Source organism: Lotus japonicus, chromosome 3, assembly GCF_012489685.1.
Source record: "Lotus japonicus ecotype B-129 chromosome 3, LjGifu_v1.2".
Classification (NCBI taxonomy): domain Eukaryota; kingdom Viridiplantae; phylum Streptophyta; class Magnoliopsida; order Fabales; family Fabaceae; genus Lotus; species Lotus japonicus.
The window spans coordinates 61,843,997-61,871,567 of NC_080043.1; the positions used below are offsets into that span (position 1 = coordinate 61,843,997).

General features: G+C 40.0%; 2 protein-coding genes and 1 long non-coding RNA gene across 8 annotated transcripts; 2 read left to right on the plus strand and 1 right to left on the minus strand.

The window, feature by feature from the left end:
* The first annotated feature begins 1,002 nt into the window (after nucleotides 1-1,002).
* LOC130745154 (potassium channel KAT1-like) lies at nucleotides 1,003-6,628 on the plus strand. Of its 3 annotated transcripts, none has more exons than XM_057597296.1 (12): nucleotides 1,003-1,123; nucleotides 2,848-2,948; nucleotides 3,026-3,241; nucleotides 3,315-3,464; nucleotides 3,545-3,602; nucleotides 3,875-4,192; nucleotides 4,398-4,643; nucleotides 4,714-4,812; nucleotides 4,914-4,943; nucleotides 5,059-5,115; nucleotides 5,823-5,999; nucleotides 6,080-6,628. In XM_057597296.1, exons 3-12 carry the CDS (start codon nucleotides 3,096-3,098, stop codon nucleotides 6,233-6,235), a joined length of 1,437 nt encoding a protein of 478 aa, XP_057453279.1. In that variant the 5' UTR covers nucleotides 1,003-1,123; nucleotides 2,848-2,948; nucleotides 3,026-3,095; the 3' UTR covers nucleotides 6,236-6,628. The 3 variants fall into 3 exon arrangements, with proteins under 3 accessions (XP_057453279.1, XP_057453277.1, XP_057453276.1); XM_057597294.1 differs by lacking the exon at nucleotides 1,003-1,123 and adding an exon at nucleotides 1,761-1,894; XM_057597293.1 differs by lacking the exon at nucleotides 1,003-1,123 and adding an exon at nucleotides 2,028-2,651.
* Nucleotides 6,629-9,148: 2,520 nt separating this feature from the next.
* Nucleotides 9,149-26,890, minus strand: LOC130745155 (E3 ubiquitin-protein ligase RGLG3-like). 2 transcript variants are annotated; one of them, XM_057597298.1, is made up of 6 exons: nucleotides 26,577-26,890; nucleotides 26,439-26,496; nucleotides 10,203-10,559; nucleotides 9,665-9,706; nucleotides 9,533-9,589; nucleotides 9,149-9,453 (listed from the first exon to the last, which is right to left on the minus strand). In XM_057597298.1, exons 3-6 carry the CDS (start codon nucleotides 10,506-10,508, stop codon nucleotides 9,367-9,369), a joined length of 492 nt encoding a protein of 163 aa, XP_057453281.1. In that variant the 5' UTR covers nucleotides 10,509-10,559; nucleotides 26,439-26,496; nucleotides 26,577-26,890; the 3' UTR covers nucleotides 9,149-9,366. The 2 variants fall into 2 exon arrangements, with proteins under 2 accessions (XP_057453281.1, XP_057453280.1); XM_057597297.1 differs by lacking the exons at nucleotides 26,439-26,496; nucleotides 26,577-26,890 and having other exon boundaries at nucleotides 10,203-10,876.
* Nucleotides 23,499-25,827, plus strand: LOC130745156 (uncharacterized). 3 transcript variants are annotated; one of them, XR_009021571.1, is made up of 6 exons: nucleotides 23,499-23,522; nucleotides 23,778-23,878; nucleotides 23,977-24,054; nucleotides 24,151-24,232; nucleotides 24,442-24,502; nucleotides 24,678-25,827. It is a non-coding gene; the product is annotated as an uncharacterized LOC130745156 (long non-coding RNA). The 3 variants fall into 3 exon arrangements; XR_009021572.1 differs by having other exon boundaries at nucleotides 23,503-23,522; nucleotides 23,790-23,878; XR_009021570.1 differs by lacking the exon at nucleotides 23,499-23,522 and having other exon boundaries at nucleotides 23,529-23,878; nucleotides 24,678-25,826.
* Nucleotides 26,891-27,571: the final 681 nt, after the last annotated feature.

Below are 27,571 nucleotides of genomic sequence, written 5' to 3' on the forward strand. Positions count from 1 at the left end.
CTGTGGTCTCTTTCTCTCTCTCTCACACACACACACAATTTTTCACACACGCGCCTTCCTTTCTGTTTGTAAATACTCACTTCAAACACGTCCTCTTGATATGTTAATTAGTACTACTATTTCCTATTAAAGTATATGTTAATTATTGATTTTTTTTTTATGTGAATTGTTGTGCAGAGGAATTTCTGTGAGATTTGATTGCCGGTGCACACAAGATATGGTATTTTTCTACTCTATCTTTAGTTCTTTACCGATTTAATGCCTCTTTTGGGAAATAAGGATTAAACTATCCAATGACTAGATCTTTATAGTTTATTGATATTTTAAAATGAGTCTTTATATTTTAATTGATTGAAAACTAGTTAAGGATTTATTTGGAAAGTTCGAAAAATTTGAGAATCAAGTTAAATTTTTCAGTAGATTCATAAAGATCTATTCATACTTCAATTCAAACTATATTACTGAGAGATAAAGAAATAAAAGAAAGAGAATTAAGAGATATTAAATAGTGATATAATATAAAAGAAGGAGATAGAAAGAAAAGTGAGTAAAAAAATAAAACTACAATGAAGAGAATGAAAAATGTAAATGTATACTCTAGATTTACATCCTTTTATATTAGAGAACTTGGTAAGTTCATACCCACGTGGCTCCACCCCTACTCCAATTTGATTCATCAAACTTCAGCCCCTATAAAAATTATACTCTAAGTTAAAGGATTGAATTCCCTGTATGCACATGTTGAATGGTAACCTGGGTGCATCAATTTCTCTCTTTCATTAAGTTTCTTCTTTGCTAAAGAAAATTGAGCCAAACACTTTGCCTAAGTAACCTAAATACTGACACATATGGGATTCGAACCCAGTATCTCAAAAAGAGAGGAATGATGACTTTCTACCAAGTCACCACGAAGTTTGTGTGACAGTATACAAATTACAGTATATATAATATGAGTGAAACATTTTTTTTTTATCATGGGCATTATGTAAGAGTTTTCTAAGAATTTTGAAGGAGCCATGGCTCCCTTATGTCCTCTTCAAGTTCCGCCCTGGGTGTATATGAAGTTTGGACCCTTTACTTTTTAGGAACTCATCACATAGTTCACTAGAAATCCTAATATTAGGTAGGCTTCTAAAATTAAGGTTGATTTAGCATTGTTGACTTCAAGCATGTTGACCCCCATTTCCAATTCCTATTTTAAAATTCTTGTTGTTTGAAAGTGGTTCCTTCAATATCAATTCCTTCCTTTGACACATTTTCTTTGATCTTCATATAACCTCTCTCTCTCTCTCTCTCTCAAGGGGTGGCCCAAATTGAGTAGGTTGTTCTTCACCTTAGGGACATTAGACACATTGGAAACTCATGCACAAACACAACCGAGATAGAGAGGAGAGAATTGAGAGAAGTAAGTCAAGTAACATTAGGCATGACTCCTCTCTCTCAACGTCTCTGTATCGCCCTTCTCTCTCATTTGCGCCGCCGAGCCCAGCTTTCACGGCGGTGGAGCGCTCAATCCTCCGCAACGGTTCTTGCTTGGCACGTCCTGGGCTGCAGAAGACGACGTCATGGCCGGTCACTGCAGGATGCAGCGGTCTCCGGCGCGGCGCTGGGAGAACAGAGAGCAGCGGCGATCGAGGTTCTCCTCCGTTGGGGTTTCGCAATGGTAGATCGGAGGGGAAGGTCGCGACTAGAAGAGCGGCGGCGGCTCTGGTATGATGGTGCACGAGGGGAGAAAGACTAGGATTATGTTTAGTGGCGGCGGCGGTGCTTCCGACGGAACGATGGGGTCCCACGGTGGTGGTTTTTTGGTTTGGTGGTGAGGGTTGGTTCCGGTGTTGGTAGCTGCTGTACCGAGCTTGCACGTTCTCAATGGCGGCTGCGGTGGTGGTTTCCGGTGAGTGGGGTTTTCTTTCACCTCCCTCTCTGATTGATTGTGGTTTGGGTTCTGTGTGGTGCGTGATATTGGAGTTTTTATTCTTCCTTTCATCTTTTCCTTCTGGCGGTGGAGATTGAGGAATGGCTATGGTGAACGGGGAGGTTCAGATCGGTGGTGGTGCGGTTCTAAGATGGCTTGATGGTTTGTTGGTAGTGGCTTGCCAGGTTTAGGTACTGTTGGAGTGGCTTCATGAAGGGGAAAGTTGTGGTTGGGTGAAGGGCTTGGTTGTTGCCTAGTGGTTCAGTGGCAGGGGAAGTTGGTAGTCATGGGGGTTTTGATTTCTTTGATGGTGAGGAGAAGGAGTTTGAGGTAACGAACTGGGTATTTTCATGGTGATTTGAAGAGAGATGATTATTTGCTATGGTGTGTAGGAGGAAAGGGAATGAAGTATTGAAGAAAGGGGGGGGGGTTGTGGTATGATGCCATGGGTAGTGAATTGGTAGTTTTGGAGGTCAGGGGATGGAAGAAGTGATGGTATATGGTGGGAGGAGGAGTTGGTTTATGGTGTTGCTGCTCTTAGGAGATGAAACGAAGTTGAATGGAGGTTTTGTGTGTGTTCTTGATGGAGATGAAGGGCTAGGGCAATGTAGAAGAGTCCTCCTTTGGAAGAAGCAGTAATGGAGTTTAAGTGGTGTGATCAAAAGTGAAGTCATGTGTTCTGGTTGCGTGTTATCTTGCTTGAGAGGCAGAGGACAAAATTTATTTCCTTATTTTTGTATGCACTTGGTTCCCTTTTAATTTTCAGCAACTTGTCCCAATCAAAGATGAAGAAAGCATTGTGCAATCCCTTTCTTGTTTAAAAAAAAACATTAGGCATGACATGGCCTTTTCTAATTACAAACTAACATACCTGCTTAACTGCCTTAACTATCAACTACCCTTAACTAACAAACTAATTACTATTTGTTCAGAGAATCCTTTCATATAGTGATGTTTTGCCCCATCAGCGAGCTCTCATCAACGGAAACAACCTTCCATTCTGGATAATTCCGCCGTACAATAGAGCTTACTGGTAATAATTCTTTTTTATACCTTGCATACTATAATTTCCTTCTTTCTTCTCTCATGCTATTTTTGTTGTTATTGCAGTATTCTGCAGACACTATTGAAGATTGTAATTCTATACCCAGCTTTGGTGTGGCCCTTTCAATTCGCTTTTATGGATGAAAACTCCCCCATGTCCATCATCGACATCATGATCGAAGTCTGGATCATCATTGATTTCATTATAAATATCATTTTGGTTGCATATTTTGATGCAAGAACTAACCTTATGGTTACTGATCACATGAGCATCGCTAGAAGGTAAATATCTACCAAATCAACATTTTATTCTATCTAACTTTATTTTTCTAAGCTTATTGAATTAAACTTGCAGGTATGTATGCAACAATTGGTTTGGATTAATTTGCGATGCTTTAGCGTTCATGTACCGCTTCCACTTCTGGGGTCATCGAAGCATCTGGGGCTTCATCTTTAAGATGATTCGATTGTGGCGTCTTTTCCTGCTCCATTCATATTTCACAAGGTCCTATATTTATTTATTATTATGACTATGATTCTAGATTTATCCAATAATATAGTACTTATTGGCTGAATTTTCTTCAGACTGGAAAAGGATGTGAAGAACAATTACTTTTTGATTAGGATCTTCAAAATTATTTGTGTAAGTCCTTGAAACCTTATCTAATTTTATTTACTTCAAACGCCTCTTCTCAGTCAGATTGCACGGAGCATATCCATTAGTGATTACACACCCTTTCTCTTCCCACTCCCCTTTTAGTGTAATGTAGTCTTGACCCAGTACACAGTCTACAGGCTTAAACACATAATAATTGTAGTCTAAGCCCTTTGTTTTTCTTCCCATTTTAGACTCTAAAAACCAACAAATATTTTTTATAAGTAAATTAAATAATAATTGTGACTTTCTCCTTGCAGATTACCTTATTAGCTCTTCATTGTGGAGGCTGCATTAGCTATGCTATTGCTGATAGGCATCCAGATCCAAAAGAGACTTGGATTGGATCAAAACATGCTGACTTCAAGAAATCAACACTCTTGGTGAAGTATGTCACCTCACTGTATTGGTCTACAGTGACATTCAATACAACGGGTTTTGGGGATTTTTCAGCAAAAACCTTCTCAGAGATGGTTTTTATCATCGTGTATCTCCTCTTCGCAAGTGGACTTTCTCTTTACATTGGAGCTTGCATCATTGAACTAATAGTCCGCAACACAATTGCGACAATGAACTTCGTAAGTTTTTTCTTCTATTGCTTAATTTATCATTTGCTCGTCGTAAGCAAGTCTAAGATTTTTCAAATGTTAGAATAAAAACAATGGTTTTCACCAACTAATGAGGATGTATTTTCGTAAACTTATTCATTTATTTAAAGCACGTGTTAAATAATATATTTTCATATAATACATAATCTAACTGTTGACTTATCCATGATTGTAGAGAGACAAAGTTACTGAAGTCTCAGATTTTGCATTGAGAAATCACCTGCCTCAAGATCTTCAAGATCTCATGTGGTCACATCTCAGTGTGGAGTTTGAGTCTCAAAATAAGAAGCATCAACTTGTGATGAGTAGCCTGCCTAGAGGAATTCGGACGAAAATTGCAGTGCATTTGTATTTAGAAGTTGTGAAGAAATCCATCCTCTTCCAGAATGTCCCACAAGTCGAAGACTTTCTTTCGTCACTGGTACAGATAACATCCTTGTGTCTTTATATATCAGTTGATTATTAGAGGATCTAAAACTCTTTAATAACAGGTGCCAGAAATGGAACCAGAGTACTTTGACCGTGACGAAGAGGTTATATCAGTTAAGGAGTGTAATTCACACATCTATATACTTGTTTCTGGGGATGTGGTAAGTATGACGGCTAAAGCAACTTTATAATGAATTTTAAAGAATCCTCAATTAATAATTACGAAATTGAGTTTCTAATTTATAAATATTAACTGTTGCAGAAACTCACGTGGGATGTGGCTATTACTCAGGTATATCACAACATTGCAACATTGCATTTCATTTCTGTTAAACCTTTAATAAATTTTAAATAGTTCTTAATTATTAGAGAATTGCTTTTTTAATGATGAATATTAACGGCTGCAGGATCCCTTTGATAATGATGGAGCTGATGTTGTTGAGATTCTAATTCCTCGGCAGCTGGTATATCATAACATTTAAATATTGCATTTTATTTTTGTTTAGGAAAATGTTAGGTAGACACTGATAGGGTCAAGAGGATGCAAAAGCCTCTTATCCGTAAAGTCTATGTCAGACGCAATAAGGGGGATTAGCTGAGTGCTTAATAATTAGATTAGTGCTTAATAAACCTTGTGGTTAGAGAGACTATAAATAGGAACCCATGGTTCATAGTTAGTTAGTTTTTCATATTGTTGGGTTGTTGTAACTGAATCAGGTAGTTAGAGAGCTTCAACTGAATCCCAATTCAGTTGAGCTTCTCAGTTTCTGTTATCTTCTTCTTCCTCAGGATTCTTCTTCAATCAAGCTTTCATATTCAGAAATTGTTCCAGTTCTACATTTTCTACTGTGAATTCTGCTATCTTGTTAGTTTTTGATTTGCCAGTGCTATCAGACACCAAGAAGAGAGAACTAATGATGTGATAAGAAGTGAGAAAAAAAAGAAATTCAAGAGATATAGACTTTGTTAATTATCTATGAACAATTACATGGATATATAGTTTAATTTCTTAACTAGAGATAAAAGAGAAAAATGAGATGAATGTGGGGTGTTTCTACTGTTTCATCTATAAGTAGCATAACTGTTTTGTTTCAATTTAAACTATACTGTATGACCTGAATATAACTTCCAAACTTGACACCAACAATTTTGTTTTGTTTTGTTTTGGAAGCCGTCCACTGGTCAAGGATTTACGTTTGGAGAAGTTGGAGCTATGTTTAAGAGGGGGCTAATCATTGCTCGAACCTTGGAGATTTCTCACTTTATAAAACTGAGCAGGAAAGCACTCGTGAATGCCATAGAAGCGAATCCAAGGGCCGGACCACCGATCATGCAAAATCTCGTAGATGTAATAAGGATATCAGAAGTTTAGTTTATTTAAGTTCTATTGTTTATGACTTGTTTCTGATAATTTGTTTTAATTGACAGATGACAGACAGATATCGATGGTTGCCTGATCCATTTCCAGATCCGACAAGAACTCCTCATCATATACTGCATGGATTATGCACTGGAGGGTGTGATTGCCCTGCATGTACCAAGATTCGTGAAGCATTTCCTGTTGTGGATGCACCGAATCAATAGGGAAACATGTCATAGCTTAGTTTCATAGCACTATCCCCATTGTCCACCATGTCTTCCTCGTTCACGACATGTATTAGCTCAAGGAGTTCAAATGCTGGGTCTGGCACTCTGCAACCCTTTGGAGCATTCTGAGCTTCTAGACCCGTAAGAAAGTATGAAGGTACCTGATGAGAGAAACGAAGCATCTCTCCCCTTGAAATAATTCTAATTTCTCGTGGATCTAAGTGGTGTTGAAAGACTGTCTTCAACAATGTTATTTTGAGCACAGATTTTTCTCCTTCCTCAATAGATTTCTGTATGCAATTTCCACTCTCTTTCACCACAAACTTATCAACATTATTTGACTGAATTTTCCTGAGTTTCTTACTAATTTCTTTTATAGCTTTCTTTTCATGAGTTTCGTACTAATTTCGTTCAACCAGGCATCCCTATTATATGATGTGCATAAGTTAGATGCTCCTACTGCTCTACCCATTTGATTAACTGGTTCCTTGCTATTTTCCTTGCCATTGTTAATCACACTTCATCCTTCATGCCTCCCCTTCCCTTAGCTGGATTAAGGTAACATTTTCATGAAACATTCTGCTTCCTTCTTAAGGCCTCTTCCATTTTGGTAGCTGCTTGTGACTCCTCACGATCTCGCTTCACCTTTCATAAGCCTGCTGAACCACATTTGCAGCATCAGAAACACCAGCGGTTTTTGAATTATGTTAGCGTTCTAGGAAGTTTGTTTCCTCATCTTCTATCAGTCGATGTGTATATATATCCATGTAATTGTTCAGCACATAATTAACAAAGTCTGTATGATAGATGATCCAGGTCTAAAATCACTTGCAGGAGGTCGATCAGTTTCTGTAGCCAAAAATGCCTCATGACAGTTGGGACACAAGAGTTTAAGGTTAAGATAAACTCTGAGATACTGCATTTTGCATCAATAAGTAGTCCAAAATGTAGTTTTGACTTACTGGTAGAAGATGAGGTGTTTTCTTTAGCAGTATTCTTCTCGTCCTTGCATTTGAAGGTGTAGTCTTAGTACAATTTTTACTTCCAATCCATTAGCTCCTTTTTTAAAATTACTATAGGTGCACCAATCATATTGCAACATGTGTTTTTATATTATCGACCTCACTTAATTAATATCTTTTATTTTACATTTTCGTAATATTTAATTTATTAAATAATTCAATTGTAAAATAAAACTATAATTTTAATAGCATATAACTCCTTTCTAAAAAAACCCAAATCCCTAATTCTCATTTTCTTCCAAGCTCGTCTTACGATTCTCTCAAATGCAAAACCAGATGCATAGAGTGTCCCTCTGCATAGAGGACAAGTTGAGTTAGATAGTAACCGTGTGTTTATGCAGTCGATGTGAAATTTATGGTTGCAGATTGGAGCAATCCCAACTTGTCATGTTGCAAGAACTCACGGTGGCAAACTGCTCAATCAAATGGCTCTTTCAAGCCTATTATCTCTTTATAATAGAAGACTGGGTGGGCATCTATAAAAGCCTGATCCAGACCTGAATTATGAATATGGAAGAGGCTCAGCAACTATCTCTGGTATGCATCAGATTCAGAGAAGAAAGCCTGAAAGAAAATGGGATATCCCACTTTCTTCGATTAGGTGTCTCGTGGCAGGGGCTGTGCACAATCAAAGAGGGGCGGCAACTTATGCTATTATTTAAACCCTAACCCTAAAAGAAAATGGGGATTGGAGATTTTTTATAAAAAGGATTCTTATGCTATTATTTAAATTTATAGGTTCATTTTGCAATTGAATTATTTAATAAATTAATATTATGAAAAATGTAAAATAGAAGAGATTTATTAAGTGAGATGGATAATATAAAAACACATGTTGCAATATGATTGGTACACCTATGCAATGAATGATTTAACCCAATTTTCCTCATGAGTTATTTAGATAACCCTCTAATATCTATAATCTATCTACCAACCTATATATAATATATTTAGAATGAATGGATGACATTTGGTATAAACAAAATATTATTGGAATTTATCTTTAATTTAATTTCGAATTATGTAAAATAAAGGAGACAAAATAAAAATTTGTTCAAATAAGATAAAAAGGGATAAAATTTGTTCAAATAAAATTTCTTTTAGTTGAGGGGTAAAATTAGCATTATTATTATTATTATTATTATTATTATTATTTTCTTTTGATACATCGGAAAATATTATTATTATTATAACTAAACAAAACAATAAAAAATGATTGGGCTTGCTGGCCCAGAAACGAAAAATGGCAGCAGCAAAAAAACGAAAAAAAAGAAGTAAAAATCTTAATCAGTAAGGGAATAAAAGTCAAAAAAGAAAAGAAAGTGAGCCCCTTGCAGTGGCGGTGGTGAAGCAGGGTATGGGGAGATGATGTGCTAATTTTACATAGCAGAAGAACAGAGGATAAAATTTGCAGACCTAAAAAACTTTGACAATAACTTTATGGATCATCATGAATACTAATACTATACAACTTGCAATTTTCATGGCATTGAAACACTATAAATAGGAGTGAAATCACACGGTTGAAGAGGCAGAAATCATTTGTTCCATTTGGGAATTGGCAAAAGAGAGAACCCACTTCTCCCAAAAAATCATACTCTGTTCGGTGAATTCTACCATACCCTCATTGTATGGTACATGGCTGACGCGATTTGATGTGTACCAATAGGAAACCGACATCTGACAGTGTATTTGAATTTTTTATTCATTTTAAAACATATATGGTAAAAAGAAGAAACACCCATTTGTATCATACCCCAACTAAGTGTTGAGGTATCCTAACAAGCACCTTTCATCTTATCTTTGCTATATTGTGATTGGAATCTGTTAGACAAATGAAGAACAGAAAATCGTAATAAGCTTGAATGCGGCTCTCAATTCAAATATAAATCCAGAACAAACCATTCCTTTAAACTTTCATTGTCAAACACAATAGGACACCAATGATTATGTTAAAATTAAAAAGAACAACTCGTGCGGCACAAGCTACTTACTAGTTAATTTCATCAATCATAATATTCAAACACTTTGGGACACCAATGAACCTATCGAACAACTAAAGTCATGTTCGTACAGTCCATTGTACATGATTTTTACATTCTGCAATCAGCCCGTAAACAACATAACACGAGCGGTGATCCTTTGACGGCATATGTGACAATTGCTTAACCTTGATCCACAATCTCTGCAACTCTGCATTTCAAAAATGATTAGATATCGTCGAAGTAATGTCAATGGTTCAAATGACAAAAGAGACAATTAAGAGACTCACCATGTGACCACATCCAAAGGCTAAATCCTTTCCATTTGTCAAACAAATAGTACATACCTACATATATAATTTCATTAAATAAAACACAATAAATGCTAATCACACAATAATTTTGTTTGTTTCAATACATACCATTTGGTTTGCTGGGTCATCTTCTGGCAATGTATTTTTGTCCTATTTTTACAAAAAGAAAGTTAAAAACACACTAAATCCACACAGAAAATCATTTTTTTGAACAACAGAAGATTTTCTTGAATGGTAGAACAACACAGCTACAAAGACAACAAAGAAGGAGCAAAAAGATTAAGCCCCCAGCAAAGAAAAAGGAAACAAAACAGAAACAAACTGTAAAGAACCACAAATAGAAAATAAAAGGAACAAAAACAGGGCCAACCAGCCATATTAGAAGTAGAACAAACAGCATCAAGGCACAGCCACAGAAAATCATTTTTGTCATCGCTAAATTGTACCCAAAAAATATATTACTTAATTGTTCACTTAAGAGAGATACTAGCTAGGCTAGCAATATATGTTTTTTTTAACTCCACTACTCCCTCTTAAACGTACACATTCTTTATTAGACTAATCTACAATAAACAATTTGTTAAAGAAGTATATAATATATGAAGTCATGCTAGGTTCCAATTATTCATATATCTACTGTACATACCAGTTGGTTTGGGTTTGATGGCTCATCTTCCACAGGAGAAAAAAGTGGTTGTGGCAGTGGTGGTGGCCGTGGCACTACAGGAGGCTGAGAACAACGAACTGGAAGGCGTGGTTGTGGCAGTGGTGGTGGCCGTGGCACTACAGGAGGCTGAGAACAAGGAACTGCAAGGCGTGGCTGTGACGGTGGTGGAGGATGGCGAATTTGATCAACATCTGATAGCCTTCGGCCGCCTTCATAATCAGCCCATCCTCTTCGTCTTAGATCACGTTCTTCACAGGCTGCGAGAGCAAACGCAAGAAGCAACATACCGCCCGTAGACAATACGACCCAAAAGATCACTATTAATGGGTAAGGTATCTGCATTATAACAAACTTTCACAGTAGAAACGGAGAAGGAGGAATCCAGGAAAATAAGGAATAAGAAGAAATAGAAAGCCGTTTGAAGGTTTTTCAAATACAGTCACAAGGAAGATATTGCTAAACAAACAAACAAACTGGTCCCCCACACGTACTTATAGTTCTAGGTGAACACCAAGTCATGTACAACTAGGTACCAAGTCAATAAACCTAAAAACAATGAATAACATTAAAAAGATACAGATAAATTATAATCAGATATACATATAGCTTTTGAATTTGTTTTTCAAATAAAGAAAACAGAATGAATGTTTGAGGTAAAAAAAGAGATAAGTTTTTTTTTTGAAACTTACGTAAAAAAAAAAAGAGAAAGTTGTTTGAACAAAATCTATAATCTATCTCTATCTATTATCTCTCTATAATTTATCTTTCAATAATATATAATATTTTCTATAATCTCTCTATAATGTATCTTTCTATAATATATGATATTTCTATAATCTATATCTGTCTATCTTTAATCTGCAATCTATCTACCTATCTATCTATAATATCTATCTATCTATAATATATTTGGGATGAATGGATGACATTTGGCATAAACAAAACATTATTGAAATTTATCTTTCATTTAGAATTATGTAAAATAAAAAAGATAAAGTAAAATTTGTTCAAATAAGATAAAATTTTGAGAAAGAAAATAGTATTTTTTTGCAATCAAATATTTTATAAATTGTCTCCGAATGATAGCTAAGTGGTTCTATAAAAAAGCTTAAGTGGTAAGAACTAGGGAACATATGAGTTAGTAGAGGAAGGTAGAGATCAATCCTTGATGGCTATAATTTATATTTCCGATATATAAAAAAATATTTTATAAATTCAAATTTAAATTTAAATTAGGGTAAATTTTTAAAATGAGTATCATAAAACTCAAAAAATTAATGTTACTGTTTCTTACGTTGTGAACGCTTGATAGGAACAGTTTTGCGGTTTTGCCTCATATAATGGTCCTATACTCCTACAGTCCTACTAAATTCAAACATGAATGCCAACGTGGTTCAAACAAAAAATTTTACTCTTCCTTAAATTTTTCTTTTTCTCATCCTCCACGAACTTCATATTTACTAAGAGCAATGCTATATGGTACGAAGAAAGAGGTACGACAGATGCACGAGAGGCATTTTGTGGCGGTTTTGAACCGCCACAAAACTACAACTGTCAAAAAAAAATAAAAGCTATGGTTTCTGGCGGTTTTAAACCGCCAGAAAGTGCTTCGTGTGTGGTGCACGACGCCCAAGGTCGTGCCCCGCAGCATTTTCCATTTACTAAAGACTCGATGTCTCTTCTCTCACATGAGTAATTATTATTTTCTAGCTAAAATAAATTCACCCCTCAAGGAGACAATTGGGCAAGCTTGACAAAAGAAAAAGAAAATCAGCATCTTTTTTTCAATGTATAAGGCAGGCTAAAGCACTCGAAAAAGCAAACAAAAATTACACCCCTCAACCTAAAGAAGTAGAGGCACTGTCTAACAAAAACATAACAGACTAAAAATTAGGAAGGACATAGAAAACACGAAAAAGTACACTCAGATCTAGACCAAATTCTGCTAAAGCATCTTCCACATAATTGGCCTCACCAAAGAAATGACCCAGATAACATGAGTAAACCCCACGGTCAGATTGTGAATGCGAGTGACTAACGAAGCACACGAATGAAAAGTAACACAACCAAAGCTCAAAAACTACATGCAACACGTTGAGTCCAAGACAATGACTACCTTCTGAAAACTCATTTGTCTGAACACTTGTAATACGGTTAGAATTCCCTATAACTCGGGATGAAGTGCTGAACACGTCCCAAGCTTCTTTGAATATAAGCAAACACAAACGCTTTAAAGTGATCCCTAACAATACCACCACAAGCTACTAATTTTCTAAACGACGCAAAAACACCATCCAAAAACACCATCCGTATCCAACTTGACCCAACCCATCTATGGAGGAAACCACTTGATAATAGGGAAGTTTGGATTAGATTCACAAACAAGTTGCACACTCAATACTAGAAAATACGGGATTTAGCGGCATATGCATAGCGGCGGTTGCAACCGCCACTAAAATATAAACTTCGCATCGGTTGAATAACCGATGTTAGATTTCTAGCATTTTGTTTTATTATTGGCGGTGTTAAACAACAGCAAACTATGACCGTGCGAAAATGATTTTATTCCCTCCTTTGTTTCGCGCTCATTGTTATTAGAGGGTTTAGCACTCAAATATACACTTCACGTCCTTGCTTTTAATTAAGGGTTTGCTTAACCCCGAGACGCTTGTTGGCTAGCAAGCCCAATCCTTTTTTATAATTAAAGTATTTGCTTGTTGGCCAGCATTCCAGCAACCTTCAGTGAATAAAACAAGGGAAAAAAGTTCTCTTTATTGGATTGAGCTTGGTGGCCCAAAAATGAAAAAGAAAAGAAGCCTTGAGGACCCATTCTTAATATATTTCTACTAGTTTCACTAATACTGATTCTACCCGTTATTTCTTGAAACACCCTTTTTCTCTCGGAGCTCATACTGTAACTAATTTTTCTCTTATGAAACATCTTTCTGGCAAGATAATAAGCAACCGCGCATATGAGCTGAGCTCACTACTACAGAATTGGCTTTTTGCCACGCCTCAATTGCCACGATTGTAGGCGGAACCGTGGCAAAAAGGGGAGAATATTTTATTATATTTTCGGTGGACCGTGGCAATAGATATGTTTTGTTACCCTTCGTCTTTTCCTTCTCCCTTGTCCCTCCCAATCTCCAACTTTTTTCTGAGAAAAAACCCTAAACCCTCGATCTGTTCTCTCTGTGTTCCCTCTCCCTCCCACTCTCCATCGATTTGTTCTCTCTCCTTCCATCACCCGTTCGGCACCCTCGATCTATTCTCTCCCTCCCACTCTTCATCAATTAGCACTGACTCCCTCTCATTCGACGCGTCCCTCGCTCCCTTTCCTGCTCGGCGATACTCGCATTCAACAACTCCTCAAGGTACAATCTCTGCTTCTCAATCTCTCGCCATCCGCTTAAGCAACAACAAAGAGTGGTGCAGATTCTCTGGTATTCAAGCTTTGTGGGTTTTGCCGTTTTCACAGCGACTTCGTTTCTGGGTTTTCTTTCCATTCTCACACATGCGTTGGTTTTCTTCTCCTCTTTTTTTTGACCTTTTATCAAAATTGTTTCTTTTGCAGTGTGTTGTTTTCTTGGAATTTTCAGATGGAGAGTGGTAGGAACTCACCCTGTGCTGCTTGCAAGATCCTCCGTAGAAGTTCCACTCAGAATTGTGTTCTTGCTCCCTATTTCACTGAACACGAGCCCCACAAATTTGCAAATGTGGACACCAATGCTGGACTGGGCGGGACATAAAGAAGATTATGTCCCGCCCAAAATGAACAATAAACCATTGACGATAGCCAAGGCGGGAAAGGCAACATGACGAGCTTCATTGCCCTCCCTTAGGTGATGGACCCACAAGCCAGCTGGAAGATTCCTTTGGATTTGTCTTATGTGTACGGGGATTTGGGCCCTGATTGTCAGGCCCAAATATAGGAAAGATCCATATCATGACCACCCCCTCTATAAAAGGGGAGGTCATCCACTTGTACGAAACCAACTTTTTCAGCATTAATGAGAATATTCCTTTTATGGTAGTTTTGCTATTTTAGTGCTCTGCTAGGGTTTACTTTTTGTCTTTCTCTTACATAAGCTTGCCCTAGTACAGAACATTGGCGCCGTCTGTGGGGAAGACTCAGCTCTTCCGGTGACAGAAGGAGGAATCGCGAGCCATGGAGACTCGTTCATACGGCGTAGGTCGGCGCGATCATCGCCGGCGCGGTGGTGGTCGACACGGCGGTCGCGCCGGCGGACGAAACAACAACCGTCCCGTACTGGACGACCGAGAGCAGGAAGCTTCCTCGGAGGGGGTCCACTCAGTGGCGCCGTCGCCGGCGTCATTGGTGAATGCAGCTCCGGGAAGACCTTCAGATCTGATCGCTAAATCAGATCCAGGTGTTCGGCGGCGTTCAACGCCGCCTGACTACGTGAACTTGGAAGATCTTAAAACAACTGCTCCACGGAGAGCGCAAGAGGCAGTGACAGGTATCACGCCTGCGGCTTTGCAACAAATGTTAGATACCTTGCAGAAGGTGCAGTCCCAAAACGAGCAGTTGCAAGCCCAAGTTGAGTATCTTACTCAGCGGCAGAATTTTAAGCAAGAACAACGCCTGGAGGCGGAGGATGTAGTTGAATTCCAACCTTTTGTTCCAGCCATCACTAGGGTGGACATTCCAAAGCACCTGCAAACCATGGCATTAGACGCCTTTTCGGGCGAATCTGATCCTATGGAGCATCTTAGATACTTCAATACTAAAATGGTGATCGGCGGGGCGTCGGATGCGGTAAAATGTCGATTATTGCCTTCCACGTTCAAGGGCATGGCGATGCAGTGGTTCATTCGACAACCGCCCTTCTCCATTGATAATTTCACTGATCTGTCCACTAAGTTTCTGACTCAATTTTCCGCCAATAAAACCACAAAAGCAACAATGTTTGATCTTATCAGCATACATCAGCAACCAGGCGAGAAATTAAAAACTTACATGGCACGCTTCAGCAAGATGGCGGTGCAGTTGGAGGATGAAAATCCAGATGTCTGTTTGGCGTCATTCAAAAATGGCCTTCGGGCGGGAGATTTGAATAGAGACTTAACAAGGCGACCGGCGAAGGATATGATGGATCTTCGCGCTCGTGTTCAAGAGTTCATATTGATTGAGCAAGATGACCAGAAGAAACAAGAAAGAGAGGAAGGACGTAAGCAGTCTCAATCTGGCGGTGTTTCACAAGACAAATCTAAGGCGGGGAAGGAAACCAGGATAGCGCAAACCCCCCGCGTACCAAGACCGGGACCATACCACAACTCTAAACCTGGCTTTCAAAATACATGGCACAGAAATTCACAAGGTCCCGCTGCTGCCACAGCTGGTCAGCCTGGTGCTTCGCCAACGCCAATCCCACTTACAAAGTTGAATGCACCCTTAAGTACCATTTTAAGGGCGGTTGGACAGACCAACGTTGTGCAGTACCCACCACCCCCACGGCGGCCGCCAGCTAACGTGGACACCAATAGGTGGTGCGAGTACCACAGAGCGTTGGGGCATACGACAGATAATTGCTGGAATTTAAGGCGGGAAATTGATCGCTTGATTAAAGCTGGCCATTTGGCAAACTTTGTCAAAGACACAGCAGCGCCGGAGGTAGCTAAAATCACTCAAGGGGACAAAGGTAAAGGTAAAGAGATAGTTGAAGAGTTGGGCGATCCTGTTGGGGAATGCTCATCTATTGCAGGAGGATTTGGCGGGGGTGCAATTTCAAGTAAGGCCAGAAAACGCTACGTGGCGGCAGTACACTCAGTACAGGAGTCCAACGAAGGCGAGTGTTGGGTGAATCATTCCCCTATTATATTCACCCCTCAGGATTTTGCGCATGTAATTCCCCATGACAACGATCCAATTGTGGTAACAATTAGGGTTAACAATTATGTGACAAAGAAGGTATTCTTAGACCAGGGATCTTCGGCAGATATCATCTATGGAGACGCCTTTGATCGCCTGGGACTAAAGGAATCAGATTTGAAACCATACAGGGGAACTTTGGTGGGATTCACAGGAGACCGTGTCAGTGTGCGGGGATACGTCGAAATTCCGACTGCCTTTGGAGAAGGAGAGTTTGTCAAGAAGTTTCAAGTAAAGTACTTAGTATTGGCGTGTAGAGCCAATTACAACGTACTCTTGGGGCGAGACACCCTCAACAAGGTCTGCGCGGTCATCTCAACTGCTCATTTAACTGTTAAATATCCCGCCTGCAACGGGAAGGTCGGGATATTGCGTGTAGACCAAAATGCAGCAAGGGAATGCTATTTGAGGAGCGTAGCGCTCTATGGGCGGAAGGCCGCCAAGGAGAGCCACCGAATTACAGAAATCTTCCCACAAGAAGGATTTAGCTTGGACCCAAGAGATGATGCTGATGATTTTCGCCCACAGCCGCTGGAGGAAACCAAGCAGGTGCAAGTCAAGGACAAGTTTCTAAAGATTGGCAGTGGTTTGACAACAGAACAAGAGGACAGACTAATCACCCTTCTGGGTGATAATCTAGATCTCTTCGCATGGACCATCAATGATGTACCAGGGATTGATCCCAAGGTGATCACTCACAAACTAGCCATACGACCAGGGGCGACCCCGGTCATCCAACCAAGGCGAAGAATGAGTGAAGAAAAGAACAAGGCTGTACAAGTAGAGACTGAAAAATTGATCAAGGCCCGCTTCATCCGTGAGGTACAGTACCCAACGTGGCTCGCCAATGTTGTAATGGTCAAGAAGGCCAATGGGAAATGGCGAATGTGCACGGACTACACGAGCCTGAACAAAGTGTGTCCCAAAGATTCGTACCCACTTCCCAATGTTGACAAGCTTGTGGATGGAGCTTCAGGGAATGAACTTTTAAGTCTCATGGACGCTTATTCGGGCTATAATCAGATTATGATGCATCCCTCGGATGAGGAAAGTACAGCATTCATGACCAATCAGGCGAACTATTGTTACAAGACAATGCCTTTTGGTTTGAAGAATGCAGGAGCTACGTACCAACGGCTCATGGACAAAATTTTTTCAAAGCAAGTAGGCAGGAATATGGAGGTGTATGTGGATGACATGATTGTAAAATCCGCCAGGGCTAGTGATCATGGCGGCGACCTTAAAGAAGCGTTTGATCAGTTAAGAACATATCAAATGAAGTTAAACCCTGAGAAGTGTTCTTTTGGGATCCAGGGAGGAAAATTCTTGGGATTTATGTTAACATCAAGAGGAATAGAAGTAAACCCAGATAAGGGAAGGGCGATCTTGGAAATGAAAAGCCCAACAAGTGTAAAGGAGGTTCAGCGTTTGACAGGGCGAATGGCCGCCTTGTCACGTTTCTTGCCAATGGCGGGTGACAAAGCGGCCCCGTTCTTCACATGTTTAAAAAAGAATTCAAAGTTTCAGTGGACAGAGGAATGCGAACAAGCTTTTACCAAATTGAAAGAAACATTGGCCACATTACCGGTACTCTCCAAGCCAACACCAGGCGTTCCATTAGTGCTCTATTTGGCGGTTACTGACAAGGCAGTAAGTACGGTTTTGCTCCAGGAAGAAGGAAAAAAGCAGAAAGTTATATATTTCGTGAGCCATACTTTACAGGGGGCAGAATTGCGGTACCAAAAAATTGAAAAGGCGGCTTTGGCGATTCTGAAAACTGCAAGGCGCCTCAGACCTTACTTCCAAAGTTTCCAAGTCAAAATTAAAACTGATGTTCCCTTAAGGCAAGTACTTCAGAAGCCTGATTTATCAGGGCGATTGGTTAGCTGGTCAGTTGAGCTGTCAGAGTATGACCTACAATATGAGCCAAGGGGCCAAGTCACAGTCCAGAGTTTAATTGACTTCGTGGCGGAATTAACACCCACTGAAGGAGAGAAGACTCAAGGAGAATGGGTCCTGTCTGTGGATGGATCCTCTAATAACACTGGAAGTGGGGCGGGAATAACAATCGAAAGTCCAGATAAAATGATCATTGAACAGTCTCTCAAGTTCGAGTTCAAGGCGAGCAATAATCAATCTGAGTACGAGGCTCTGATTGCCGGCTTAAGGTTGGCCATTGAATTGGGAGTCCAGAAGTTGTTTATCAAAGGAGATTCGCAGTTAGTGGTTAAACAAGTGAAAGGTGAGTACCAGGTGAAGGATCCGCAACTGTCCAAATATTTGGAAGTGGTGCGCAGATTGATGATGGAGGTCAAAGAAATCAAAATAGAACATGTCCCGAGGGGACAAAATGAGAGGGCTGATGTATTGGCGAAGTTGGCAAGCACAGGGAAATTGGGCAACTACCAGACAGTCATTCAAGAAACCCTGCCTCGCCCGAGCATTGATTTGGTAGAAATAAAGTTGAAAGCTGTAAAGTCAGTCAGTGAGGGCGAGATATCTTGGATGGAATCGATTAAAACCTTCTTAGAGAGCCCACCAAAGGAGGATGATTTGAACACGAGAGCAAAACGAAGGGAGGCCAGTTTTTACACACTGGTGGGTGGAGAGTTGTATCGGCGAGGAATCATGTCTCCTATGCTCAAATGTGTCGATATCAAGGACGCCCTCGGAATAATGGCGGAAGTCCACGAAGGCGTGTGTTCTAGTCATATTGGCGGGCGATCCTTGGCAGTTAAGGTGATAAGAGCAGGATTCTATTGGCCAACGATGAAGAAGGATTGTTTGGAGTATGTTAAGAAATGTGAAAAATGTCAAGTCTTTTCTGACCTACACAAGGCTCCACCAGAAGAATTAACAACCATGATGTCGCCTTGGCCGTTCGCCATGTGGGGGACCGATATCTTAGGACCATTCCCTGTGGCGAAGGCACAAATGAAGTACATCATCGTGGCGGTTGATTACTTCACTAAGTGGATAGAGGCTGAGGCAGTAGCAACTATCACGGCCGCCAAGGTCAGGAGCTTCTTGTGGCGAAGGATTATTTGTAGATTTGGGGTTCCCAGGGCATTAGTAATGGATAACGGAACACAATTCACAAGTAGTGTTACCCGAGAATTTTGTACAGAAATGGGAATCGAGATGCGATTTGCCTCTGTAGAACATCCACAGACCAATGGGCAGGCTGAATCGGCTAACAAAGTTATCCTGAAGGGTTTAAAGAAGAAACTGGATGAAGCAAAAGGGCTTTGGGCGGAGGAACTACCAGGCGTTCTTTGGGCATACAACACCACGGAGCAGTCAAGCACAAAGGAAACCCCGTATCGTCTAACTTATGGAACTGACGCCATGCTCCCAGTGGAAATTGAAAACCAAAATTGGCGAGTGGCTCGGTTTAATGAAAATGACAACGGAGAAAACTTAATAGCAAATCTAATTATGCTGCCCGAGGAACAACGAGAGGCCCACATAAGAAATGAGGCGGGAAAAGTGAAGGTGGCAAGAAAATTCTCAACAAAAGTGGTGCCAAGAAAAATGAGGGTAGGAGACTTAGTGCTCCGAAAAAATACAATGCCCGATAAACACAACAAACTCTCACCCAACTGGGGCGGGCCTTACAGGATTATTGGCGATGTTGGAGGAGGAGCTTATAAGTTGGAACAACTAAGCGGTCAAAAGATTCCACGAACATGGAACGCCTCTCATCTAAAGCAGTATTTTAGTTAGTAGAAACAACAAATGTGAACGAAGTCGCACTCTTTTTCCCTTTCTTTGGAAAGGTTTTTAATGAGGCGACAATTGTAATGAAGGGACAATTGTTCCCATACGAAAGAAAATTAATGAAAAGATCATTTCAACAGAATCATATATGTTTTGAATTTTTATTACGAGTTCATGCAATGCAAATCGTATCAAGGTATGCAATACCGCGAGTAAACCTTTCGGAATAAGAAAGTATCGCCTTCAAAAGTTAAAAGCCTTGGCAATTCTAGTGGCCACTAGAAACCAAGCCTCGTCGAAAAATCGGCTAAGGTATATAACAACGAAAGTTGGGAACAACTAAAAACAACGAATGAACTTAAGATGATATCCATTTAAAGTAGAGAAAAGGGGGCGATGCCCATACATGATTTGGAACGAAAATAAAACGGGGCAATGCCCAAAGAAAAATTTCAACTTCATAAAATAAAAACAAATTCAAGCCAGGTTCTCGTTGTTGGCGTTGTTGCCCTGGCTTGTCCCAGCTTGAGGATCTTCCTTCCCTTGATCCTCATTCCTGTGCTGCTCATTCCCATCCTCGCCATCTTCTTCAGGCTCACTCTCATCATTGAATTGGGGAAGGAGATCGAGGCTAATGTCATCATCACCAACTACTTGACCATCCTTGATCTCCTTCAGCCACCCAATGCGGGAAAGATCAAAGCCCGGCTCAACTACACTGATCTGCTCTTTGGCCGCCAGAAAGCCTTGAGCATATTGGAGAGAAGCACGCCCTAGGATGGAAGCATTCAGGCGATCATGTTTCTTCTCCAACTTTTGATATTTGGCTTGAATGGCAGTGTGCTTGTCATTTATGGCTTCTTTAAGAGACTTTGTCTTTTGAAGAAGCAGGTCCGAAGCAGCCAAGTCTTCAGTTAACTTAGCACACTTCTCCTCAGCAGATTTCAGCTTGTTGTTGGCAGTCTCAGCATCAGTTTTAGCCTGCTCATAGGCTGTTTTGTAATCAGCTGCCTTCTTCTCAAAACGGTTCTTGGCTGAGATCAACTCTTTTACACACTGAGCCATTCCCGCCACAGTGCTGGCGGCAGAAAGCGCGTGATGGATCGCCATGGAAGCAATGTTGGGGGGACCCTGACCGGAAATGTCCTTGTGAATCCGGTTGTCAAAAGTACGGGTCATGAATTCCAGCCCATTGAAGTGAGGATCCGACAAGCTCAGCAAGGGGGGAGGAGCTTCGCCACCAATGGCTGAACTAGGGCCAGCCTGGCCAAATGGAGTTGATGGGCGGTTGATCAGCGTGCTTGAATCTTGTTGAGGGGGCGGGACATTGTCATGTCCCTTCTTTTTCTCAGCGGGACGACTTTTTGAATCAAGAGTTGATTGGTGGAGAGGCTTACCACCAGCAGCACCTGAAGTTTTTTGACGTTTAGGGTCCCTGACGTTGTCAGAACCCGAGGTACCTTCATTCTTCTTCTTCTGCTCAGTTTCGGCGGCCCTCTTTTTCGCCGCCGCAGCAGACTGGGCGAGGTACTCCTTCATCTTGAGTGGGTTCGCGTCAACCTTGCCTTTTCCCATCGTAGCTGTACGGAAAACATCAATTAGACGAGATACATGAACAAAAAGAAAAAGAAGTTACGTACAAAGATTATAAACTTACTAAAAAATTGATTTAAAGTGCCGGATTTCGACGCCTCAATCAAGTCGTGACCGGAAATTACTGGTAGTGTGCGGAGGTAATCGGCGACGCCTTGTTCAGATTCATCCAAGGCGTCGTATGAAACAGATATTTTTCGGCGAGGGTTCTTTGTCCAGTAAAAAGGGAAGAGGGGGTTATTGTCAGAATCTCGGAACAAGTTCTTTATTTCGGGCGACTCCACAACTTTAAAGTATTTCTTCTGCCATACTTTGTAATGGCTTTTAAGGGCGGTAAACCGACTCATGTTCTTACGGGCTAATAGTGGAACCCATTTCACAGAAGTAGGTTTAGTGGTGACTGATTTATAGAAAAGGAAGAACAAGGGATAGGTTGGAGTGAAACTCAAGTGTTCACAAAGAATTTCAAAGCAGCGGAGGAAACCCCAGGCGTTGGGCTGGAGTTGGCAAGGCGCCACATTCAGAAAAGAAAGAACGTGACATATAAACGGCGAGAAAGGAAGTTTAATGTTTAAATCTAAGAAGAAATAGCCATAAACAAAGAAAAAATCGGGCGATCCATCGTCTGGTTCTTTACGCAACAGAACACAGTCATCTTCGCCACATGGGAGGACATTCAACAGATGATCTTCATTATTCGAGGTGGCGGGATCTATCTTCGTGAACCCTTGAGCAGAAATTCGAAGCGAACTAATGCTCCCAACGCTGCTCCAGATAGAATGCAACAGACATTTATCTTCAACTAAATGCACGTCAGAGCGCCATTCAGGTGAAGACAAATCTCCATTAGAGGAGAGAATTGAGTCTACAGAGCCGGCGGGACCGGAATCATCATGGGTAGAAGGCGAGGAATGAATTTCAATTATAGAGGGGGCGACAACTTCCTCCTCCGTGGAGGGTGAAGAAAGTTCTAGGGAAGAAAGGCTAGCGTTTGGTAAAGACATGCGAGGCAGTTTCGTAAAAAGAAGATGAACAGAGTTAAAAGTAAAAAGAAGATGAACAGAGTTAAAAGAAGAAAGAAGATGAACAGAGTCAGAGAAAAAAGAAGTAAACGAAGAGTCTCAAGAAAGAGAAAAACTAACCAGAGGGAGAAACGTGAATTTGAGAAAGGAGAACGTCGGCGATAGGGGAGCACCGCGCAATGACGACGGCCGGAGGAAGAAAAGGTTCACCGGAGTTCAAAGAAGAGAATGAAAGCTGCGGTGAAAAGGGTTTTCAGAGCAAAAGTTTTAAAAAAGTGAAAAATGAAAAGTGAAAAGGGGATTTTATAGAGAGAAAGGAAGAGAGAGAATGAGTGGGGGAAGATCGTGGGATCGTGGGATTTGAAATTCGAAAAGTTAGGAAGCGAAAAGACATTACTCCTCGAGACGCGCAACTGAAGATTGCATTTATAACAAATGATGACGAAATCCCGGAAAATAAGGATACGTGCGTCAGTTGAAAAGACGTGGTTGACGGTTATGATTAATGGCGACATATCTTTGAAACGGCAACAAAGGTGGCGAAGTGTGAAAATGGCGATGTAACAACGAAGGTAAAATGGCGATGAACGAATAAACAATAGAGGCGAACTACTAGGTAACATGATGAAGACATTTCAACTCTTTACTCGAGTCTCATGTCTTGGGGGCATGTGGACTGGGCGGGACATAAAGAAGATTATGTCCCGCCCAAAATGAACAATAAACCATTGACGATAGCCAAGGCGGGAAAGGCAACATGACGAGCTTCATTGCCCTCCCTTAGGTGATGGACCCACAAGCCAGCTGGAAGATTCCTTTGGATTTGTCTTATGTGTACGGGGATTTGGGCCCTGATTGTCAGGCCCAAATATAGGAAAGATCCATATCATGACCACCCCCTCTATAAAAGGGGAGGTCATCCACTTGTACGAAACCAACTTTTTCAGCATTAATGAGAATATTCCTTTTATGGTAGTTTTGCTATTTTAGTGCTCTGCTAGGGTTTACTTTTTGTCTTTCTCTTACATAAGCTTGCCCTAGTACAGAACAAATGCCATCAAGATGCTTCTGGTCGGTTCACTCTCACTCTAACTCTCTCTTGTTTAAGAATAATTATTAGTGGAAAGTTTCAATTTTGGGGGTTTCTTGCTCCTAGTTTTGATTTTGGGGGTTCCTGTCATATTCCAATTATGGTTTTCTTGTATTAGAAGGATGTTAGTATGTATATATCAATCTCAACTTTTATGTATAGCCTTTTAAATTCCACTTTAGTTCCAACATGAGTGCTTCCAATTGCCTAACATTCTTAATGTCTTCATTAACAAGGTCTTTATGCAGAATTGTACATGATGAATTGGGTGTGATGATATTGATAGTGGTTGTGTTTATGGTTAATTTTGCAGGAGCTGAACTTGGGGAGGAAAAGGGTTAGTTGAGTTCATTGCTTTACACTTTGCAGCATGTCTAGTTACTTGTTTTTGAACAAGCATTTGTTTTTTAAACTTTATGGTTACTTGTGTTTCAGATAAAATCACTTCAGCATGAACTTTTGTGGAGGAAAGGGAAGGATTTGAGTGTCCAAATGAGGGAGCTGTTGTGAAATGTGATTTCTCATTACCTTGAATGGTGATTTTTCATTTGTTAATGGAGATAGTGCACAACTTCTGATTTTTTTTCAACCTCATTTTTATCTTTGCAGTGAAACTAGTTGGGAAGGTTGAGCTAATGGTTCCTCCTAACTCCACTGTAATTATGAGCTTGAGCTAGTGCCATTTGAGAAGGTAAGTTAGTTATTGGATATGTGAAACAATTTGTTGCTCATTTGCATTTCATTGGTGAATCCCTTCAACCATGATTTGCAGTTATGTTTAATGGAAGCTGAAAAGAACTACATGCTAGGATTGGATTTGTTACTTTCTTTGTACTAGATAGTTGAGAATTACAACTATCTGCATGTTAAAATTGTCAAATTCCTTTGATTTTCTTCTAGGATATGGAAAATGGAGGATGCTATAGATGGTGGTGCACCTTTGGATTATGCTTCAAAACAGGTTAGCTCTGAAACTGTGTTGACTTAGAGTTGGCTTCATATGAGGTTTGGTTATGAGTGTGCTCATCAGGTTTTTTATTTGAATTTTACCAGTTTGGTTGTGGGAATGCTATCAAATAGTTTTTTCTAGTTTAACTCTATTTTTAAATTGTAACACTGTTTTTTTTTTTGGATAGCAAAACGAATGAATAAATAAAATGGTAGCATTAAGGGATGCTACAAACCCATATATACAGAAAACATCTGAACAGAGAAAAGACGGGGGGCAAAATGCGGGAAGCTACAAGGGGCAGTAAAGGAGCACGCTGGACTTGAGAGAGCAGCAAAAATCAACAAAAGGAAAAAGAGAGGCCATCCCTGAGATCAAGAGCAAGATGCTGCGCCTTTCACCTACTTGATGAAACAGGGCAGATTTGAAATCTGTCTTCTGATGGACTGCAGTGCAGGACAGATTCAATGCTTCCAACTGTGATTTAAACCCAGGCACTCACTTGGGTTACATTCCCAGTCATAGGAAGAGTATAAGAACCCTTTCTTCTTGCATTGAAGCCATTTCCAAGATTAAATTGTAACACTGATGTTATACTTTCCCTGTACTATATGGGTAGTTCTCACAGAAAAATCAGGCAGTAGTGCAGTACTTTCCTTCTTGGCAATTGTCACTTTTTTATGTTGTGCTTTAATTTGCTTTGTATTATGATAACTTGTTTCCAATATCATAATTTTTTTTTTTGGTACATAATCCAATATCATAATTTGAATGTCTTTTTGTTTATAAGTTGTCTATGTGCAGTATTTAGTGGTTTTATTAAGTATGATGAATGACAATTGTTGTTAAAACCGCTGAGGGTGGCTTGTGGCAAACCTCTGGAACATATTTGCGGCGGTTTATAACCTCTACTAATAAGTAGAACTTTCACCAGCAATATGAAAAGCCACGGTTAAGCCCTGGACGTGGCCATAAAGTCCACATATTGCCACGGTTCCGTCTAAGACCGTGGCAATAGAGGCCACTTATTGCCACGGTTGCCCTTTTTCCAACTGTGACAACAGAAAGTAATTGCCACGGTTCGACGTTTAACCGTGGCAATTGAGCCACGGGCGCTATTGCCACGGTTAAACCGTGGCAAATGAGCGAGTTTAACCGTGGCGATAGGCCTTTTCTGTAGTAGTGGCTACAGCTTTTCGGTGCATATCAAACCATCTATTGACAATAAGGTTCCAATCTTCAGCATCCATCTAACACTAACACTGTAAAATATTTATAAGTCCATTTATGTCCATCTATGTAATAAAATAAATACCTTAATCAAATAAAGCTAAATAGCCAAGAAGATCAATAACAGATAATCAAACAATTTCCAACAACAATACAAGGTATCAAAAAATTAACTTGCTCAATAACAAGTGCTGCAACAAAAAATTTAATAATACGAGAAATAGAGTGAATTCAGAGTGTGTGATAAAAAAAGGAGTTAATTATTAAGAGAATATTAATATTAGGTTGTTATTAATTTGTTAGCACTTAGCATGAACTTAAAAATAATAACACTTGGTTACCAATCTGTTCGTTTGTTATAGTCATTTATAATGATGATAGATTTGTTTTATTTCAAACTTTTTGTTATCTAAATTTTATTTTAAAAAATTAATAAGCTCTTCATGTAATCGATAACACCCACGAGCAGATAAACTTTTTGTTTCGTTTGCTTCCTCTTTATACACAATAAGCTCTATATAACACTGTGATCAAATCAATGAAAAGCAAATACAATTTCTTCTTCCAATTATAAGAAAAGTCCTATTTTTTTTATTTTTTTCAATTTCCGTCTTCCATTAGTTAACTTCAGATAACAAAACACAAGAGATATCAAAATTACAGATGCACAAAAGAGGGAGATGAGTCTTTTGGGAAGGAAGAGAGAGAATGTATGTACCTGCACTTTGGAAGAACTGAAACAAGAGGAAGATGAGTTCTTTGAGAATGAAGAGAAACTGAAACAAGAGGAAGATGAGGGTTATCATTGAAGCATGTAAATACTGCAACAACAAGAAGAAGAGTTCCAGTTTTTTACCTTCAAAACCAGAAGAATTGGAGGATTTCACATAGGGAGAAGAAGGAGAAAACCTCTGAAGAAGAGAAGTGGAATACGTGTTGTGCGTTGGAGTCATCCTGCACTGCACCACTGTAACCAAAACCACCATGCTATGAAGTCATCCTCAAAAACCCCCAACTTTCCCTATCACCACAGTCAGAAAGGGAGAAGGGGAAACAAGGCACTCCAGCCAGCGCCGCCGTTATCGAGACTCCTCCTCCGCCGGAACCGCCGTCGTCTTTCTTCTTCCTCATCACTGTTTCTCTCTGCTCCGTTCTTTCTCTCTGTTTCACCCACACTCTAGAGACTAGAATGATCCATTAAGTTATGTTTTAATCCCTATCTCTTAATTAGTATTATTTTACTTTCTTTCCTTTTCTGGGCTTAATATAGTTTATTTTGTTTGACACCAAGTGTTCAAAAGGTTAATAATAAAAACACAAGGTCCAGCCCATTCGCCCAGTATGCTTTCATCTGGTTTTGATTTTTTCTTCTTATAATCATGATAGTAACTAGTTGTTGAGCTGAAATTTCTAACTCTGAACATATCGACACTGGTGTTAGGAGGATGATTCCTCGATAGGAAGGACCATGATGAAGCTCGAGGCGCATTAGGCAACGCTCCCCCAAAGTCAAGGAAGTCGAGGAAAATTCGACAAACCGACAAACTCGACGAAGGAGGCAGTTACCAAGTAGTGGGCAATTATCAGCACGTGTGCATACCCACGATGCCACCAATGGCGGTGGTTACCCACGACTCAAGGCTACCCACGTCGCAAACAAACCAATTAAAGTCACGTGCGCAAAGCCACCGGCTAAACGTGGGGTAAGGCGCCAAAATTCAAACCCACGAAGCCATCACGCATTGAAGAAAAACCGCCAAGAACGTGGAGGAAGAAACAACACTATAAATAGAAGAAGCAGCAGCAGGGAAAAAAGGTTCCCAACTCAAACTCTGAAAATTCACCAAAAAG